We start from the raw sequence: 18628 nt of genomic DNA, 5'->3' as shown, positions 1-18628 counted from the left end.
AAACAGGAGGAGGGAAAGCAGGAGGGAGGGTAGGCAGTGAGGCAAATAGTTCTATTCTGGTGAGGCTCTGATTACTGCTCAGTAAATCCACATTTTATAAGTAAAAAGAGGGAGCAGAGGAAAAGTCAATTATGTGTTAATTGCAGGGAAGACAGAGGGATGATTTCTGGTCTTTCCCTCATCTTGTGCCTATGAAGACGAGCTGGTAATTGACACTGTTAGGGTGAAATTCAACAGAACTCAGTTTTAGGGCTATTGTATAGGAGGGATATGTATCCTGAAAGATGTAGGGGCTCACAGGATTCTTCTTGGGAGAAATAGTGAGGGAGGCCATTTGGGGAGATATGTGGCCTTCTATCACTATGGGAACCTGGTTTATGGATGAGGCTATCACACAGGGTTGTGATGTTACAGCTACCTAGAGAACAAAAGGAAGGCAATATTAGTGACTCAGCTCTGAAGCTTAACTTCCCCTTTGGCATAGTGAGCTTGGGGTCTTGAGATTCTATTTTCTTTCACAGTTGTAACAAATGTACCACTTTAGTGTGGGATGTTGAGTGGGGGAGGCTATCAAATGTGGAGGAGTTGTATGTGAACTCTCTATACTTCTTGTTCAATTTTGATGGGAACCTAAAACTGCCTGAAAAAAATAAAGTTTAGTAATTTAAAAAAAAGAACTAGACTAGAACATGCTCTGAGACTGCCCTCTTGGGGCTACATGTGAAAACAAACCTCTCAGAGAAAGAGAATGCAGGGCCGGAGGGCCTGGCATTCAGTAGGGATCTACAGTCCATCCACCACATTGCTAGCACCTGCACATTTCATTAAGAAGCTCAACCAGGAGGAAAGGGGGACCAAAGAAGCCTCATCAATTAAAAAGAGGAATTTGGACAAAGAAAATCCACACAGGTGCCAATGCAGAAATAGTATTTTCCTTGATGAAGATTTTTAACTTATCAAAAGCTATGAGATAGCTACCACTCTTTGAATAAGCTTTAAAAGAAATAGATGGACATTTGCAGAATATAAATCTTTTGTGTTCTATAAGCCTCCATTTTAAAATAAAAATAACCTCAAACATATCCTAAGTAAGGAAAGCAGGGACATGAAGAAATATTTGTATACCCACATTTATAGACTCTTTATAGATATATATTATTCACTATATCCAAGAGGTAGAAGCAAACCAAGTAGCCAATGATGGATGAATGGGTGAGGAAAAATATGGCACATATTCATAAGTGGTCCCCCATCCAAGGTTTTGCTTTATGTGGTTTCAGTTACCTGCGGCACAGAATAGTAAGATATTTTGAGAAAGAGAGAGACCACATTTGTATCACTTGTATCATAATATATTGTTATAATTGTTCTATTTCATGATTATTGTTGTTAATCTCTTATTGTGCTTAATTTATAAATTACACATTATCATAGGTAGGCATGCATGTATAGGAAAAAACAGAGTAATCAGGTTCAGTGCTCTCAGTGATTTCAGGCATCCATTTGGAATCTTGGAACACATTCCCCAAGGATAAGAGGGGACTCCTATATAATGAATATCATTCAACCTTGAGAAGGAAGAAAATTGACCCATGTTGCAACATGGACGAGGCTTGAAGACATGATGCTAAATGAAGTAAGCAGAAAAATACAAATACTGTATGATCTACGTAAGAAGATCATCTTCCTTCTTCAAGGCTCATCCAAAAAATACAAATACATAATGATACTGAACTGAACTTTAAAATGGTTAAACTGGAAAATTTCATATTATGTATATTTTACCATAGTTTAAAAAGATAACTGTAAAATTTGTGTTCTAATTCACATGAGATTCTCAAAAAAGGCTATATCTAAAAGACAGATTCATGTTTCATGTTCCATGAAGCTTAGAGACTGAAGAGACATGAAGAGTGAACACATCTGAAAGCAACAAAGTTTCACACAAATGTATGCATTTTATTGACAAGTGATATTTTCTTACATTAATAAATATAATACAATCTTCTTAAGAGTCAGTTTGGAGTTTGGAAGGCAATGTACCCTTGATGGGAGCACTGGTGGTACCAACTTCTTCAGAACTGCATCTAAGAGGGAATCTGTGTTGGCTGGGAATCATACAGGTGTGGGCAACAACTGTATCAGCCCCAAGCCTTCTCTCCATACCTAAAGGTGATTCGTGGCCCCTGGTTAATATCACCCTAGGTTCTCCCCCTTCCCAGTTTTAACATAATGTATCATTAAAAATAGCTAGTGCCATAAAAAGTCAACATTTCAAATATAAAATTATTTTATACAAATATTCATAATCATTCTTTTAAAATACAGCATTGTTATATATGTTTGAAATATTATTAAAATAAATATTTCCTAGAGAAAAAATTTTGCTTCACAAAATTATAAAACAGAAGCATATAAAACTAATTCATGATTGGCACTTCTTCAGGGTGTCTCTCATTCTCTCTTACTCAGTGTAGACAGCACGAAGTACATACATCTTGCCTGAAAACATACCACCATCACCCTATATATCTAGATGCTTGGACTTCATGTGTATCTACCCATGGTGCTTATGGCCTATCTACTTATGCACCCTTTACCTGGAGCTTCTGTGGAAAGAAGGGTTTTCCTGTGGCAATCTGCACTAACATACTTTTCCAGCCAACCTTTAGTTCAGAGGTCTTATGAGCTTGTCACTTTCTGGAGTCTGGGAAAAAGCATGCCAAATTCTTTATCAAAGGAACCATCCTGTCCCCTGTGTAAGACTGTAATAGCCCTTTGCCCAGGTAAGGGATGCATTGTGATTGTCCGAAATACTGAGATTTTTGGTAGCCCTGGATGGTACTAATGCTGATTTCCAGGATCTGGAAGTTCCCTTTCCTGACTGCTCACTAGATGTTGAATGGGGCATATTTTGATGGGCAGTCTTGTGGTTCCTGCAGTATTCTAATACTTGCTTGGAAATGAGATAGTTGGAATGCTTAGCAGACAATGCAGTTGTGTTTCTAAACATAAGGGGGTGAGGAGAGGAAAAGGAATACAAGCTTATACAAACCACTGAAGTTTCCAGTTTTCATTACTTAATCATAACCCTAAGAATTATAATTTCAGTTCTTCTCCAACACTACAAATTAACAAGTTCACTAGACAATAAGCTGATCAACTAGGCTGATTGACATTTATAGCTGCCTTTCCAATTACTACCAAAGAGCAAGGGTTTTTAGGAAAATCTGGCTTGCAAAACACAAGTGGTAAGTCTCCAAGGATTTGAAGTACCTTTCACACAATTTGACCATTGCCAGAAAGCCATGTATCCAGACCCATATCAGTGTCCTCAATTCCCCTTACCAAAATGTTTCCCTTTTTAAGAAATGTAATTCATCCTTGTTTTCTGAGGCAGAGGTGACTGTTCCACGAGCTCCAATTCCATGAGCAAACGTCCCATGCCAACATTTACACCTTTCTCTAAAGCCTTGTTTCTTGCACCTCTTCTTCCATCTCTTCTTTGAGAGAAGCAATTTGGGGCCGAGACTTGTACTTGCTTGAGTTCCGGTGGGGAAAGAGCTTCACCCTGTCTGAGTGGCTGATGGCTTGCCGGAAGAGGCTCTTCTCGTTCAGCAGTTTCTGGATGGAATCATACTGCCGCACTTTGTTCTCTTCTATGACCTAGGGAAGTGGCTGTTAGTGAGATCTGGGACAGAAGGCAGGTCAGACCACAGCAGAGACAGAAACTGGCACAGACTCAAAGGAAAATAAAAGCCAAATGAATGCCATGTCCAGAGCCTTGCATTTTGAACAATCAGGTATATAACATTTAACTGCTGTATCCTCTTGCTCAAAGGAGGTTCTACCTTCTCTGAATTTAGCTGTGATTTTCTATTTAGCAGCTGGAACATTCTTCAGGAAAGTTTAGAGGAACTGAAGATACTTCTAAAACAAAATATTAGGTCCCTTATGTATTACCTTAAAAATGAGTGTAAGTCTACAGCACCATAAAGAGTTGACCATCTTAAACAGTGATCTGAAGCTTAATAATTCCAAATTGGTCAGGATGTGCCTGAGTTTAATACGCCTCCTTGGCTTGTTCAGGTTGAGCAAATCCAAGATCAGACAATAGAGGATGTTATTTAGATTCTTGATCTTCTGCATGGCAGGGCAAGAGGTTGTGAGTCTGCCCCCATAATTTGTTACTTCAAGCTTAGTGATGATCATGGTAATAACAAGCCTTCAGCAAGGAAACCATTTACCTCCAGGAGGCTCAAAAGCCTGAACAGAAATGACGTGATACATCATCCTCAGAACTTCCTTGTGACTAAGCCAGAGGGAATTTGTAAACATCACTCGAAAGAATCTGTGACCATTTTGTTTTGTTTTAATAAAGACAGATGGGAGCCTCCCTATGTTGCCTGGGCTAGTCTCCAATTCCTGGCCTCAAGTAATCCTCCCACCTCAACCTCCCAAAGTGTTGTAACTACAGATGTAAGCCACTGTGCCTGGCCCTGTGACAGTTTTTTAAGAACAGTGAGAAGGTGGTGGAGAAAGGTACTACCTGAGCCCAAATAATGACTAGAAAAATTAATTGAGCCTTTCAACTATGTCATTAATACCATAAATCAGATTGTAAGACAACCAGACCTGTCCCAGACCACATCCATGGGAGATTTAGTTATTGAAAGAATGGTAAGGACGTTTTTAAAAAAATTTTTAAATAGTAGTGTATTTTGTATGACTTGGTCCCCAAATAAAGGGCTAAAAAGTATATATATGTTATTTATTAATGTAACTTAGTAATATGCTGCCATTTTGGATTTATTGTATTTCAACCTCATCACATGGCTCAGATCAAAGTGAAAAAGTTATGCAGCTATTTTGAGCAAAGCTGTATGACACATATTTTTAAAAAGAACTTGTACATTGTTGCAATTTCCAGGAACTATCACATGTGAGATTGTTATCAAGAATTACAAGGGAAACAAACCAGACTTTAAGTTATAAAGACTCACCAAAAATTGCTGGCATTCCAGCATTGCTTCTATCCTGTGTTCACAGAGGATTACTGTGCAATCAGCAAATGCTTGTTTTAGAGCTCTTCTAATTATTTGGTATGTTCTAGAAAAGAAAGAAAATACCATATATAATGTCACAGAACAGGAATGATCTGTATTTACCTTGAAAATATGTTTATTGTTCTAGTATATCTTTAAATTACTTATTTCTTTAAGTACTTTCCACATAATGTTGATATAGAGTTAGCCACAATCAGCTTTTCAACGATGGGGTAGATTCTAAGTATCCATAAATAAACAGGACAAATATTTCAAAGAAAATTTTATAAATGAGTATAATTTGATTACGTAAAATCACCAGTAGTTCTTTATTTGGGGCTATAAACATGCTTATGGTATAAATGGGATATAAAGGCAATCATAAGGATCAGATTATGCCCATTATTTGAAAGCTTCACCATGTGTTGACAAAGGGGAAGACTTTGTATGAAACTAAAAACTATTTTCAGAAGAAAACACAAGGTTCTTAGACAAGGAAATACACATTTATGCTCATTTCCACTGAGCAATTATTTCATATCTTGGGGAAGGCCTCCACTCACAGACATGACAGCCTAATAAAAATATGTGTCACTATGAAGCAGGCATAATGATTCTGTTCCCACTGTGTTATTAAGTAACAGAACTTCTGAAACTCACACTGGATCCAAATGAGCACTGGGTTCATCAAGCAGCAAGATCTTCGCCTTACTGAGAACAGATCTAGCCAAACACATCAACTGCTTGTGGCCATGGCTTAGGACACAGCCCCCATCCACAAGGACAAAGTCAAGCTTCCCAGGAAACTGTTCTATCACAGATCTGAGCCCAACCTGCAGTTAGAGAGAGTAGTTCAGATACCACAGAGTTTAAAACACTCAAGCAGTTGACATTCTAAAAATAAACACAGGAGTTCTGAAAGCTTACCTTTCTCATACCAATCCCTCTACCCCCACTACCTGCCACTATTTGAATTTGATTGAGCAAAAGTCTATTTATAATCTCGACAGCTCTAAAGAATCAGTCTACGACTTGTTTTCTCTTTGTACTTCATCAGGAAACTTTCAATGAGTGCCTATTATGTGCCAGGGATCCCAAAAGGTAGTGAGGAAACAATGCATGGTACATGGCTCTTGTGAGGCTCAGGGTTTACAAAGGTATACATAAATTATTGCAACACAACTGAATCATGCTGGAAAAGATAATATGTATAGATTGCCTTCTACCATGACATCTATGTAGACAGAAGACAGAACGGAGCATGAAGGATGGAGTTATGACATCATCCTTGATGCCACCTCCCATCTTCTACTCTATCATGACTGAGGACAAAAGATAGCATAAAATAATCAACTGTGCATTTTTTTAAAATTACATATGGAAAATTGCTATTCATGTCTTGAATTCATGAAAACTGTAACAAATAGAAAAAAATTTGAAGTAAGAAAAAAACACACACTCTATGACCATTTCTTCCCATTGTCACGTGTGGAAAACTCTCCCTCTTTCTGCCCCTTTGAATATTAGTCTTCGCCATTTCCAACTCTCCTCTGAGATCCTGGTCATTTTCAGGGTATTTAGGGTATAAATTACCACCTATAAGCTAATAATTTTCAAATCTTTATCTCCATCCCTAGACTTCTTCCAATTACTTTTTAAATCATTCTTCTACTTACCAACTCTATTACAGTTACCCCCATCTGGGTCATCATCATCTCTTAAGCATCGTCCTACAGATCTCAATTAGTCATATTGCAAGTCCACCATACAAACACCTCAGGGATCTTCCTAAGATGTAGGTTTAACCATATCATTTCTGTTTTAAATCCTAGGGTAGCTCTCTTCCTGGTAGAATAAAAGACTGGAGCTCTAGAGTCAAACAGAATCAGCTTTGAATCTGCCCTCCTCAGCTCATTTGCTGACGATATCAGGCGCATTATTTCAAATCTCATTTATCGCATACATAAAAAATGGAGAAAATAATAATATTGATGTCGAAAGGTTGTTCGAAGGATTACCAGAGATAAGTTGTGGAAAGCAGCTGCCACAGACTATGGCACATGCTAAGTACCTAATGTACAGTAACTATTAGCATTATCGGAGCCTGGGAAACCCCAAGGACATGGGTTTGGTTACTGAAACACTACCCGAGTGTGACACCAGCTTTGTAAAAATTTTCTTTCACAAGTTGCCTTGGGAAGTAAGTTGGCAGAAAGTACTGCAATGCTGTGAAGTTAGTCATGCCCATAGTAACAAGGTTGAGGTCTGGGTCAGAATGCAGTACTCTCCCTCTAGATTCACACCATACACTAATTTCCTATGGCCATACTAGGAAACCTATTAGACTGTGTTAAACTTTGCACTCGTGGCAAAAAGCTGAGCAAAGTGAGTTTTTCCCCAGATGAAACTCTTTATTAGAAATTAATAATTATAAAAATTTATATATAACTGTCAACATTTAGAGAATAGAAATTTTAAAATGAATGACACTAAGACTGACCAATACAGGGGATATTTTGCAATATTCCTATGTTACTGTTTTATTCACTATGAAGTATAATAAAAAGATTTTTAGAATCATATTCATTAAAGTCAACCTAGTTAATAAAACTTAAAATTTGAAGTCAGTAAACATTTAAGAACTTTAAGTACCTATTTTCTGCCAGACATGGTATAATGGGCTTTTGCAAGATAATGGAAAGCAAGATAGATTAGCAATTGTTTTTGAAAAGATACAAAGTTATTGTTACCAAGCATATGTGCCCATAAGAATTCTCCTACTGATCTTTTGGATGTAAATGACTGCTTAGTCATGTATTCCTTCAACTGGCTCTTAATGAAAGTTTATTAAATTCTAGGTACTCTGACAGACCCAAGATTCAAAAACGAATGACACTAGGCTCTGCCTTAAAGGAAATTATGGTCCAAACAGGGAGAAAAAATTAATAAGTGGAAAATGACTGTTCAAAGAGATAAGCACTATGGGGAAAAAAAACCCAGAAAATTGAGATTGTCTGAATTAGTAATCATTAGCAGCAGAATCCTTTATCCTTTAAATATGTATATATAGACACACAAATATATATATCCAATATAATCTTTCTTTCTTTCTTTGCTTTTTTTTCTTTTTTTGACAGAATCTCACTCTATTTCCCAATGTGGAGTGCAGTGGTGCAATCTGGGCTCACTGTAACCTCTACCTCCTGGGTTCAAGCAATTCTTCTGCCTCAGCCTCCCGAGTAGCTGGGATTACAGGTTGCCTGCCACCACACCCAGCTGATTTTTGTATTTTAGTGGAGATGGGATTTCTACATGTTGGGGCAGGCTGGTCTTGAACTCCTGACCTCAGGTGATCCACCTGCCTTGGCCTCCCAAAGTGCTAGGATTACAGGCATGAGCCACTGCGCCCAGCCCTCAATATAATCTTGTTAATACTATCATTGGAAACCATTCTTCAATAATTTAAAAATAAATATGTATAAACTTCAGCTCAGTCCTATCCAAACTAAGATAACTTCAAATCTACCAGAATCCAGTTTTCAAATTATTTTCATTACAACCTAGCATTAAAAATGAATAAATAAAAACATCAACAGTTTGTAGATATAAAGAACTTTAGGAAAAAGAATTTGCCAGCTTTATGTTGATGAGTTAATGAATAGTATGTACTTCGCAAATTGCTGTGAAGAAACAAGAAATTTCGTTTTATAAATGTTAAACTAAAAAAAATGTCTAAGAGTTTGTAAAGGATTCAAAATGTTGACTTTTGCTATTGCTGTACTCTGGAATGTTATTATGGAGCAAGAGTTTGCTCTTGTGACAGAGAAACGTGAAAAAAATCAGAAAAGTGAATTGTAGTTTGACTGAATAATCCATAACTGGCAGTTACAAAAATAGACACAATGAATTCCTTTTGATTCTCTGTTTGCTACTCTGTAGATCTTTCAGTGTAAATTTTCAACTTAAAAAGTCACTATTTCTGCTGTTTAGCTTTTCTAAAATAACTTACCTAACTATCAATGAGTAACGATGGAAACTATTTTATAAGTAATTGAAAAAGCAAACAATGACCCCAAAAGCCTTCATTCCAAAATCAGCAGATGTTGTACTTAGATTACGGACGACCCTGAGATAGCCCGCTGGGATGAGGTTGCCTGTGAACCACAAGGCAGGGATGCAGCTCTGCTCCCACATCTGCCAGTAGTCCCAGTCAAGGCCTTTGACATCTCAAGGTTCTGTGTCCTCATTACTAAAATGAGGATGGTAATACCTGCTGTGCATCGATCACAAGGCTGTTTCCATTATCTGTTACATATAAAATGAAAGAACCCTTTATTCATTCAATCAATATTTACAGAGCGCCATCTATGTGCGCAAGACTACTCTAGGCACTGGAAATACCACAGGGAATAGGATATAATCCCTGACCTCCAGGAGCGTCCACTGCAGTGGGGAACGTGGACAAGTTAAAAGGTAAATCTCTAGCCAGAGTGAGAAATACTATGAAAGGCGTGGAGTTATAGGGTACACCTAGGAAAGGTCCCTGAGACCTGGAGCATCAAGGCAGATTTTTGGAAAGAAGTGATGTATAAGGAGAGGCCTGAAAGATGGTAGAAGCAGGCAGTGGAGGGCAAAGGGAGTTTCCTCAGGTAGAGAACAGCAAGTGAACAAAAAAGCCTCTGCAGAACAGAAAGCACATGTGCTTTAGAGATCCAAAGAAATTTAGGATAACTGAATAATGGGAAGTAAGGGGAAGCTGGGGAGTGAGCTCAGAGAGGCAAGCAAAGATGAAATCACGAAGGACCTGGTAAGCCACCTTAAGTAGTGCAGACTTAGTCCAGAAGGCATTAAGGAGCCATATGAAGGGAAGAAACAAATGATCAGATGTGGGGTTTAGAAAGATCATCAGAGCTGCAAAGAGCAGAATGAACTATTGGGGGTCAATAAGGAAAATGAGCCAGGAACCTATTTCAGAAATTCATGCAAGTGTTAGTAGTGATGTAGTAGTAGGTGGAAATGAAGAAAAGTGAATTAAATTCCAGATACTCTGCAGGGACAGCATCGACAGGATGTGACATGTGGGTACCTGTGGAGGAACTTGAGAGTGAAAGATGAGTCTCAGGTATCGGCTTTGGGAAACTGGAGGGTGGGATGCCATTCACTGGATTTAGGAACAAAGGACAAGTATCTGGTGGAGCAGGGAAGAAACTCGGTTATTGACAAAAGGTGCGTTTCATATGCTGAGATATCAGGTGGGGAGCTCTGGGAATAGGCAGATTTGGAGGTCATCAAAATAGAGGTATTAGTTAAAGCCAAGAGGACACATGAAATTTCCCAGGGAAACTAAGTAAAGTGAGACAAGAACCAGGATTCTGTCAAACACCATTTAAAGGGTGTGTAGGTAAGAAAAACATGATTTTAGTTACTTTTACTTAATATCTGTATTTGCCAGGCACTGGGATAAGCCCATTTTACATGTCATAACAACCCTACCAATTTATTGGGCCAGAATGCCAGAAGTCTATTTTTTTCCCTTGGGATTCAGTTTCTTTTGAGATTCCCTTTGGTCTACACAGCTGGTAATTTTAATTTGGCATTGAAGAAGCTGTCTGGGCCTAAGCTGTTTGGGGACGGGTAAATTAAACTATCTAAGTTCTAGGTCTTAGAAACTCTCTTACCCTCCCTTGGACTTGCTTTAAATTCCTCCATCAAATGACAGGGCAGAGTGCCAAGGTGAAGGTCTGGCCCCAGAAAATAAAGAGAAAGGAGCTGTCTAGGCCAGCTTTGGTTCTAGGCCTTCCAGCTAGTAACGAGGTACAAGTCCTCAAGGCTTCATGAGACACAGTCCAGATCAGCAAGGATAAGATTTCACACTGGAATTGGGAGCCAAGTCCAAGCTAAAATTAAAGCATTTCATGGCCTGGAATTGTCGCTATATATATTTTTAATTTCCACTTGGGATTATGTAGGAAGTGCTGTTGGGATAAAATTCAGGTGTTTGGCTATTTGTCATTGCTCTGTTCATTTAACTCTAGAGACACAAGTCACAGCAAGGTGACAGAGAGGACTAAGTGAGATGACATACATCCTGGTTAGCCCCGGACAGTCCTGCTTTACAGCTTTTGTCCTAGTGTCCTGTCCAGTTTAGAGTCTGACACACCCAAAAATGTCTTGTTTGGATAAATTACATGACCAACTATATTAGACTAAAGCCTAGGCCTTGTAACCTTTAAACCCAAATGCCTTTTCTGCTTCTCTAGGCTGATACTTGTTTGTTTGTTTGCATGCTGCTAGCAGGCTTCCTCATTAAAAACCTATTACTACTACTCAAAAAAGCACATTACTACTCAACAAAAACTTAGCACTACTACTCAAAGCACTCATGACATTAAAATTAGACTAACATCATCAACTTTGTGAATAACAAATTATTAAAAAGAAGAACAGTAAAAATATAAACCTAAATATGAACTGATTAAATAAAAATCTAAACAGGTAAACATTCTGCATTATATTAATATTTAAAATCATAACCACAGGTTTTAAGATTTTAGATTATTTTTATGATCCTGCTTTCCCGTACATTTACTTCGATTTTGGCCAGATTTTATAAAGGCTAATGTCTTTCTTCCCAAGTTTCTCTCCCATTGCATTGTGTTCCTATAGTGCATTCTCTGAAGTCACATCAAAGATCTTAAAATGTGTCACTTGCAGTTTAGTTAATGTTTTCTTTAAAGACCCTGTGTTTGTTGGGTAATAAGGAAACTTTGATAATGAAAACGGTTAATCTAAGTACATTTTATTAGGGGCATGTTAAGGTTGGGCACTCAACGGGTAAGTGTTTAACACTCACAGTCATTTCAAAGCTCCTGGCAAGGTCCACTGTGAAGGGAGGAAGAAAACGGAAGAAAATTTGGGATAAACAGAAATTGGGCTACAAGCACCAAAAGTGCTAATGGTAGAATACAGTTGTTCTCTAAGACCTTTGAGGCTAACATTTTAGGTCCCCTGATTCTATTCTGCCACAATCCAGACCTTTGAACTTAAGTTTAATAAAAACAAAATAATTTATGTTTCCTTTTTCTTTAATGCTTATATTCTTAAAATTATCAGTTTATAGCTAGCGTATTCTGTTAAAGAAACTGAGAATTTCACTCCAGCTCTCCTCCCCACCAAATTATTCTGTATAAGGCCCTCAATTATAATGAACCACCTGTTGGATAAACATAAGGTGTTATTTAGAAATTTTTATTCCATTTTAATTAATATATTTCCTACATAATGTCCTAATGGCTTCAAAGGATGGCATATGTCTCATCTAGGTCAAGTGGCATTTTGCCTGCCATGTGCTCACAGCCACATACCCCAAAGGCAGATGACTCCTGGTGACTTCCAAAGAAAATTATTTTCATTTGCAGGTGCTCTAGAATGAGCATTACCCTTCTGTGCTAAACCTGTGTTTCCCAGGGAAGTATATCAAGTCAAATCAAAGCCTCCTCCTTATAGCGGAGAGCTTCAGAACTCAGATAGGGAGTAGATGAGAAGGTGTGGAGAGATGATACCTTATACTGGGATTAATCCCAGTGTACTGGAGTTGCCTGGGTCTCTTCTAACTCATGTTTCATTGATGCAAATTGAGTAGGGAAGGCCAAAATCGTGCTGTCTATGAGGTTTGGTATAAACTGAATGCTTCAGTCCCCCTGCCAAATTCATATGTTGAAATCCTAACTTTAAAGATGATGGTATTAGGAGATGGGGCCTTTGGGAGGTGATTAAGGTCACAAGGGCTCTACCCTAAACTCATGATTTGGATTAGTGCCCTTATAAAAGAAATCCCAGAGAGCTAGCCTGCCCATTCTTCTGCCATGTAACAACACAATGAGAGCACAGCCATCTGTGAAGAAGCAGGCCTTCACCAGACACAAAATCTCCTGGCACCAGATTTTGAACTTCCCAGCCTCCAGAACTGTGAAAAATAAGTTTTACTGTTGTTTATAAGACATCCGGTCTATGGTATTTTGTTGTAGCAGCCCCAATGGACTAAGACAAAGTATTGGTATTAGGAGCTGGGTACTGCTGTAACAAATACTCAATGTGGAAGCAGCTTTGGAACCAGGTAATGAGTAGAGGCTAGAAGAGTTTTCAGGTACATGCTAGAAAAAGTCTACATTGCTGTGAATGGACAGTTAAAGACAATTCTGGTGAGGGCTCCAAAGAGGAGGAGAGCTGTAGAGAAAGCTACTATCAGCCGGACGCGGTGGCTCACGCCTGTAATCCAAGCACTTTGGAGGCCAAGGCGGGCGGATCACCTGAGGTTGGAAGTTCAAGACCAGCCTGACCAACATGGTGAAACCCCGTCTTAAAAAAAAAAAAAAAAAAAAAAAGAAAGAAACAAAGAAGGAAACGTTTTCCACATCTTCAGTGGCTGCTATTTCTTTGGTCTCTGTTCTATATTGTCTTTTGTTCTCCAGACATAAGTGAAAGGCATTTTTCAGAGGAGTTATAGCTCTTTTATCCAAAATTTCACTGTATCCTAGGGCAGGACATCCTAGTGAATAGATAATAGATTAGTAAATCTCTGTCTTTAAAAGTTAACAGATTTTAATCCATTAACTTTTCAATCCTGCTGACAAAATGTCCCTCAGTCATAGATCCTGGTTTTAAAGTTTCTCTGCTGAAACAAAAGGGCATGTGTAGCTAAACCCTGGACCACAGTAATGACCAAGGCAACAAGCGGCAAAGGCTCAAGGTCTCAAAGTAAAGATGGCTCTGCATTTTTTTTTTAAGTGATAAAACTTCTATATCCTAGGAAGCATTTTCTTCTTTACAGTCTATGCATTTACAGCAATGGCACTGTCGCTGCTCCACACATTTCTGGAACTTGTGTTTTGTGACTGCCCAAAGATCTTATAGTACATTCTCTATTTTCCTGAGTAGCAAAATTTGTCTTCTGTGGGTGGATTTAATTGTGAGAAACAGCCAAAATTATTTTAGGCCACGAGAAGAGCTGTTCAGCTCAGTAATATCATTTTGTATCAAAAATATAGAATGCTGAATGCCTGTAAAGACATCTCAAAATAATACCAAAGTCAATCCCAAAGCAAATTCTCAAAAATACTGTAAGCAACAATATCATTGAAGCAGTAATGTCACCTCTATTTCTTGATTACTCATGCTGTTCTAAGCTCAACACTATGCTCTCTGACAGGTTATAGGATCTGATCCTCCTAACAGCCACCCTCCCCCATATGAGTAGCATAAGAAGTCACCAAAAATGCACTACTGTAAATGGCAGAGGCTAGATTTCAACACAGATCTAACTTCAAAGTACATGCTGCTTCCAATTCCCTACTTTGTCCCTCAAAATATGGATAAAGCCTCTCAAAGACCTTAAAGTCAAGTTGATGGTTTACAAATGGACAAATAAATCCTGGTATATTGTTCTCATCATCTGATAATTAGCAAATATGACGCTACTTGTTTTTCTCTCTCTCCCCTCAAAGTGTTAAAAATAACAACTATTCAAACCTTCCTGTAATTGTAAAAGTTCCCTCCCATTAGAACCAACAATCTCCACTAACCACTAAGATCTCATAGTAGAAGAGACTTCTCCAAAGCTTCAACAGAACATTGTCATCCATATTTTGAGGGGTAAAATTGCAAACTGGAAACAGCATGGACCTTTCAGTTAGTCAGATGTGTGTTGGAATCCAGTCTCTGCCATCTACAATTACATGTTTTTGGTAACATTACTTTAGAGCCACATTTGCTTAGTAAAGAACTAATCCAGTCATATCAATAAAAAGATGCAATGCTTTTTCTAGCACTGTAGAACAAAAGGGGAAAATCCACCTCTTCTTTGTTCCAGAGTCCCAGGTTCAGTGACTTCATAAGGCACACCTGCAATGGAAACCTTCTCTAACACAGACCACATGCTATGTTAACCATCTGTGCCCAAGTGTTGGAGACAGCAGCACTAAACAGGGTACATGGCTTTTAAAATAAACTAAACTTAGAACAGAGATGTATAAATATTCACACTCCATTTCTGAAGGTTAAAAAAAAAAACCCTAAACACCAAACTGATATTTAGAACTTAAAATATACCGATTACAGAACAAATCTAGTAAATGTGATAATCCAATGTAGTGTTAATAATTACTTGAAAAACCTTTAAAAATGTCATCTCAGAAGGAACATAACTGAACACATACTGTCTGATGATGACCCATTAATACTGAGGTCTTGTGAGATAAATATTTAATAAGAAGGAATACCATTTTCTCCCATGTAAATATTTTAGTCTCTCTAAATTAATGGTCTCCATGTGCTTTAAGCCACAATTTTCAAGGTTATTTTAAAAGAAGAAAGCACTTAGCATAGCAAAACCACAATTTATATAGCAAGATGAATCACCATACCCTGGAGCCTTTAAAAAATAAAAAAAAAACAAAAAAATTAAATGAAACCCCGTCTTAAAAAAAAAAAAAAAAAAGAGAGAGAGAGAAAGCGACTATCTTCCTACAGAATACTTAAATGGTCACAAGCAGAATGTTTGTAGAAATATGAATGGTAAAGTCCAGTCTGATGGCTCTTCAAATGGAAATGAGGAACATGTTACTAGACAATAGAGGAAAAGCTATCCTTGTTATAAGGTGTCAAAGAACTTGGCTGAACTGTTTATGTCCTAGTGTTTTATGGAAGGCAGAATTTGAAAGTAATGAAATTGAATATTTGAGGAAATAATCCAAGCAAAGTTGAAGGAACAGTTCAGTTGCTCTTGACTGCTCATAGTAAAATTCAAGATGAGAAATGACTTTAAAATGGAATTGTTGATCAAAAGGGAAGCAGAACTTCAAAATTTGGACGATTTTCAGCCGATCCATATTGTGAAAAATAAGAAAGCCTGCTCAGGAGAGGATACAAAGGGTGTGGCCAAACTTGATAAGGTGATTACTATGGACTAGCCATCTCAACAGAAACTAGGTGCTTTGCATCAAGACAATGGGGATATTAGTCAGCCACCTAAACAGAATCCAGAATTTAACGTCCAAGACAATGGAAGAATGACTCCAAAGCCATTTGGAGATCTTCCAAGCTGCCACGCCCATCACAGGTTCAGATTGTAGAAGCCTGGGGTAGGGCAGAAAGATTTCAAATGAGAGGCTACAGCTGCCCTGTGCCACCTCACATTGCCACCTCACACTGCATACTTTGCCCCTGTATTAGTCCATTTTCACACTGCTATAAAGAAATATCTGAGACTGAGTAATTTATAAAGAAAATTTAATTGACTCATAGTTCTGCATGGCTGGGAAGGCCTCAGGAAACTTACAATCATGGCAGAAGGAAAAGAAGTATGTCTTACATGGTGACAGGCAAGAGAAGGTGCAAAAGCAGGGAAACCTGCCTTATAAAACCATCGGATCTCATGGGAACTCATTCCTTATCGTGAACGGCATGGGGAAACTACGCCCATGATCCAATCATCTCCTACCAGGTCCCTCCCTCAACAAGTTGAAGGGGGAGTTATGGGGATTATAATCCAAGATGAGGTTTGTATGGAGACACAGCCAAACAATATCAGCTCCCCATACTCTACTGCCATGTATCTCTACCACCACAGATGTAGCTCTAGCAGACCCTAGTGCTCACGTACAACACTCAGCAAAACTGTAGGGGCATGGCTGCCTCCACCCAGATTTCAAGAACCCAGAGAGTCACAGGGCCCAGGTAGAGAACCACCACAAGGGTGAGGTCACCACATAGAGCCCCCAGTAGGGAAATGCCCAGTGGAGCTATGAAGGTGGGGCCACCCATGCAATCCCAGACGAGTAGAACCTCCAGGCATGCAACTGCACACTCAGGGAGCTACAAGCATGGGATTGGAGCACAGAACTGCCACAAAGAATGAGACACTCAAATCCATGGGAGTAGAGCACCCACCCCAGTGTGTCTAGAGGTGAGATACCACCCCAGTGAGCTTGGAGAGAAAAGCAAAGCAAATTATTCTCAAGCCTTAAAATTTTAGACTTATAGAGACCTGTTACTTCTTTTTTCTTTTCTATTTCTCTTTTTTGAAATGGGACTCTCTAGCCCGTGCCTGTCTTACTGTTTTATTTTGAAAGCACATAATAGGTTTGATTTCACAGTTTCATAGCTGGAGAGCAATCTGCCTAAAGATGAATCACACCTTAAGTCTCACTCTATCTGATTTAAATGTTTGTGCTGATTTAGCTGATATTTAGATTAGACCTTGGACTTTAGCCTTGTAAGTTGATGCTGGAACAGGTTAAGACTTGGGGGCTATTGGGATGTAATGAATGTATTTTGCATGTGAAGAAGACGTGAACTTTGGAGGTCAGGAGTGAAATGCTATGGTCTAAATGTTTGTGTTTCCCCATCCCCCAAATTTATATGTTAAAATCCTAACCCCCAAAATGATAGTATTAGAATGTGGGACATGTGGGAGGTGATTAGGTGATGAGGACAAAGCCCTCATGATGGGATTAGTGTCATTATAAAAGACACTCCAGAGAGGTCTTGCCCTTTCCATTATGTGAGGACACAGCAAGAAGGCACCATCAATGAACAAGGAAGTATGTTCTCGCCAGACAACAAACCTGCTGGCACCTTGGTCTTTGACTTCCCAGCCTCCAAAGATTGCTCATAAGCAGCTCAATCTTTGGCATTTTATTTTAGCAGCCTAAATGAATCAAGATAGGGCCTGATGGTTGGATCCTTACCACTGAGGAGAGGAGTAGGTCCAGTCAAAACTACCTGTTGCTCCAAGTATATTAGGGTACTCCATTTTAAAGTTGTACACACACACACACATGCACACAAAGTGTAGGGAATGATCTCAGCTATATCAACCATTTGTGTTGGTATGAGTTACCTCTTTCAATATCATTTCAGTTAGCAGGCTTACCTCATCTGCAACTTTCCATATTTCTTGATCACTCCACTGTTCATAGGGATCCAAGTTTTTTCTAAATGTTCCAGTAAAGATAAATACTTTCTATAGCAATGAAGAAAAGAAAAAAGTATGAATAATCTAAATATCTTTTTATTTTTCCCTTATTATATTATAAAATATGTCAAGCAGAAAACATATTTTAAAATAAGAAACACTCATGTACTTACCATCCAGTTCTCTCAAATTTTGATATTTTATCATGTCTCCTTTGTATCGTTTTTTTAAGAAACAAAATATTACAGCAATATTTGAAGTCCCTGGTGAACATTTTTCTAATCCCAATGTCTTTGAAGAAATTGAGATAATTATAAATTGTAGAATATTAAAAAATTTTATTCCTAGCAATATTCCTTATTATAAGCAAATGTAATATAAAACTTAAAAAACAGTAAGTTTATGAGTTATAATTAACTTGTTAGAACAAATTCCTATTTTGTTAATATATTTTCCTTGGATTTCTCTGATAAGCTTAGCTTCCTAAGGGGTTTTGAAATTTCTTTAACTTATGCTTATTCAAATACACATGTTCATTTCATCTATAAACCAAGGCACAATTCTACTTATCTGACCAGACAGGCACAGGAGAGAGCCTCAACTTAGAAAT

At 38.2% G+C, this 18628-nt stretch overlaps 1 protein-coding gene across 2 annotated transcripts in view; it reads right to left on the bottom strand.

The window, feature by feature from the left end:
- Positions 1–1938: 1938 nt before the first annotated feature.
- The window catches only part of CFTR (CF transmembrane conductance regulator), a 181946-nt gene continuing 165256 nt past the window's right edge, over positions 1939–18628 (bottom strand). The window contains exons 24-27 of one of the 2 annotated variants that reach the window (XM_017535077.1): positions 17977–18066; positions 5706–5878; positions 5004–5109; positions 1939–3666 (exon numbers count right to left, since the gene is read on the bottom strand). In XM_017535077.1, coding sequence (XP_017390566.1) covers positions 3466–3666; positions 5004–5109; positions 5706–5878; positions 17977–18066 — 570 coding nt within the window. In that variant the 3' untranslated portion in view covers positions 1939–3465. Of the gene's footprint in view, positions 3928–5003; positions 5110–5705; positions 5879–17976; positions 18067–18628 lie in introns of both variants that reach the window. The other variant, XM_037740808.1, reaches the window with a different exon arrangement.

This window comes from Cebus imitator, unplaced genomic scaffold (assembly GCF_001604975.1).
Source record: "Cebus imitator isolate Cc_AM_T3 unplaced genomic scaffold, Cebus_imitator-1.0 Scaffold90, whole genome shotgun sequence".
NCBI lineage: Eukaryota > Metazoa > Chordata > Mammalia > Primates > Cebidae > Cebus > Cebus imitator.
The sequence above is the reverse complement of the archived record's forward strand: the minus strand, read 5'-3'. Positions and strand labels throughout refer to the sequence as shown.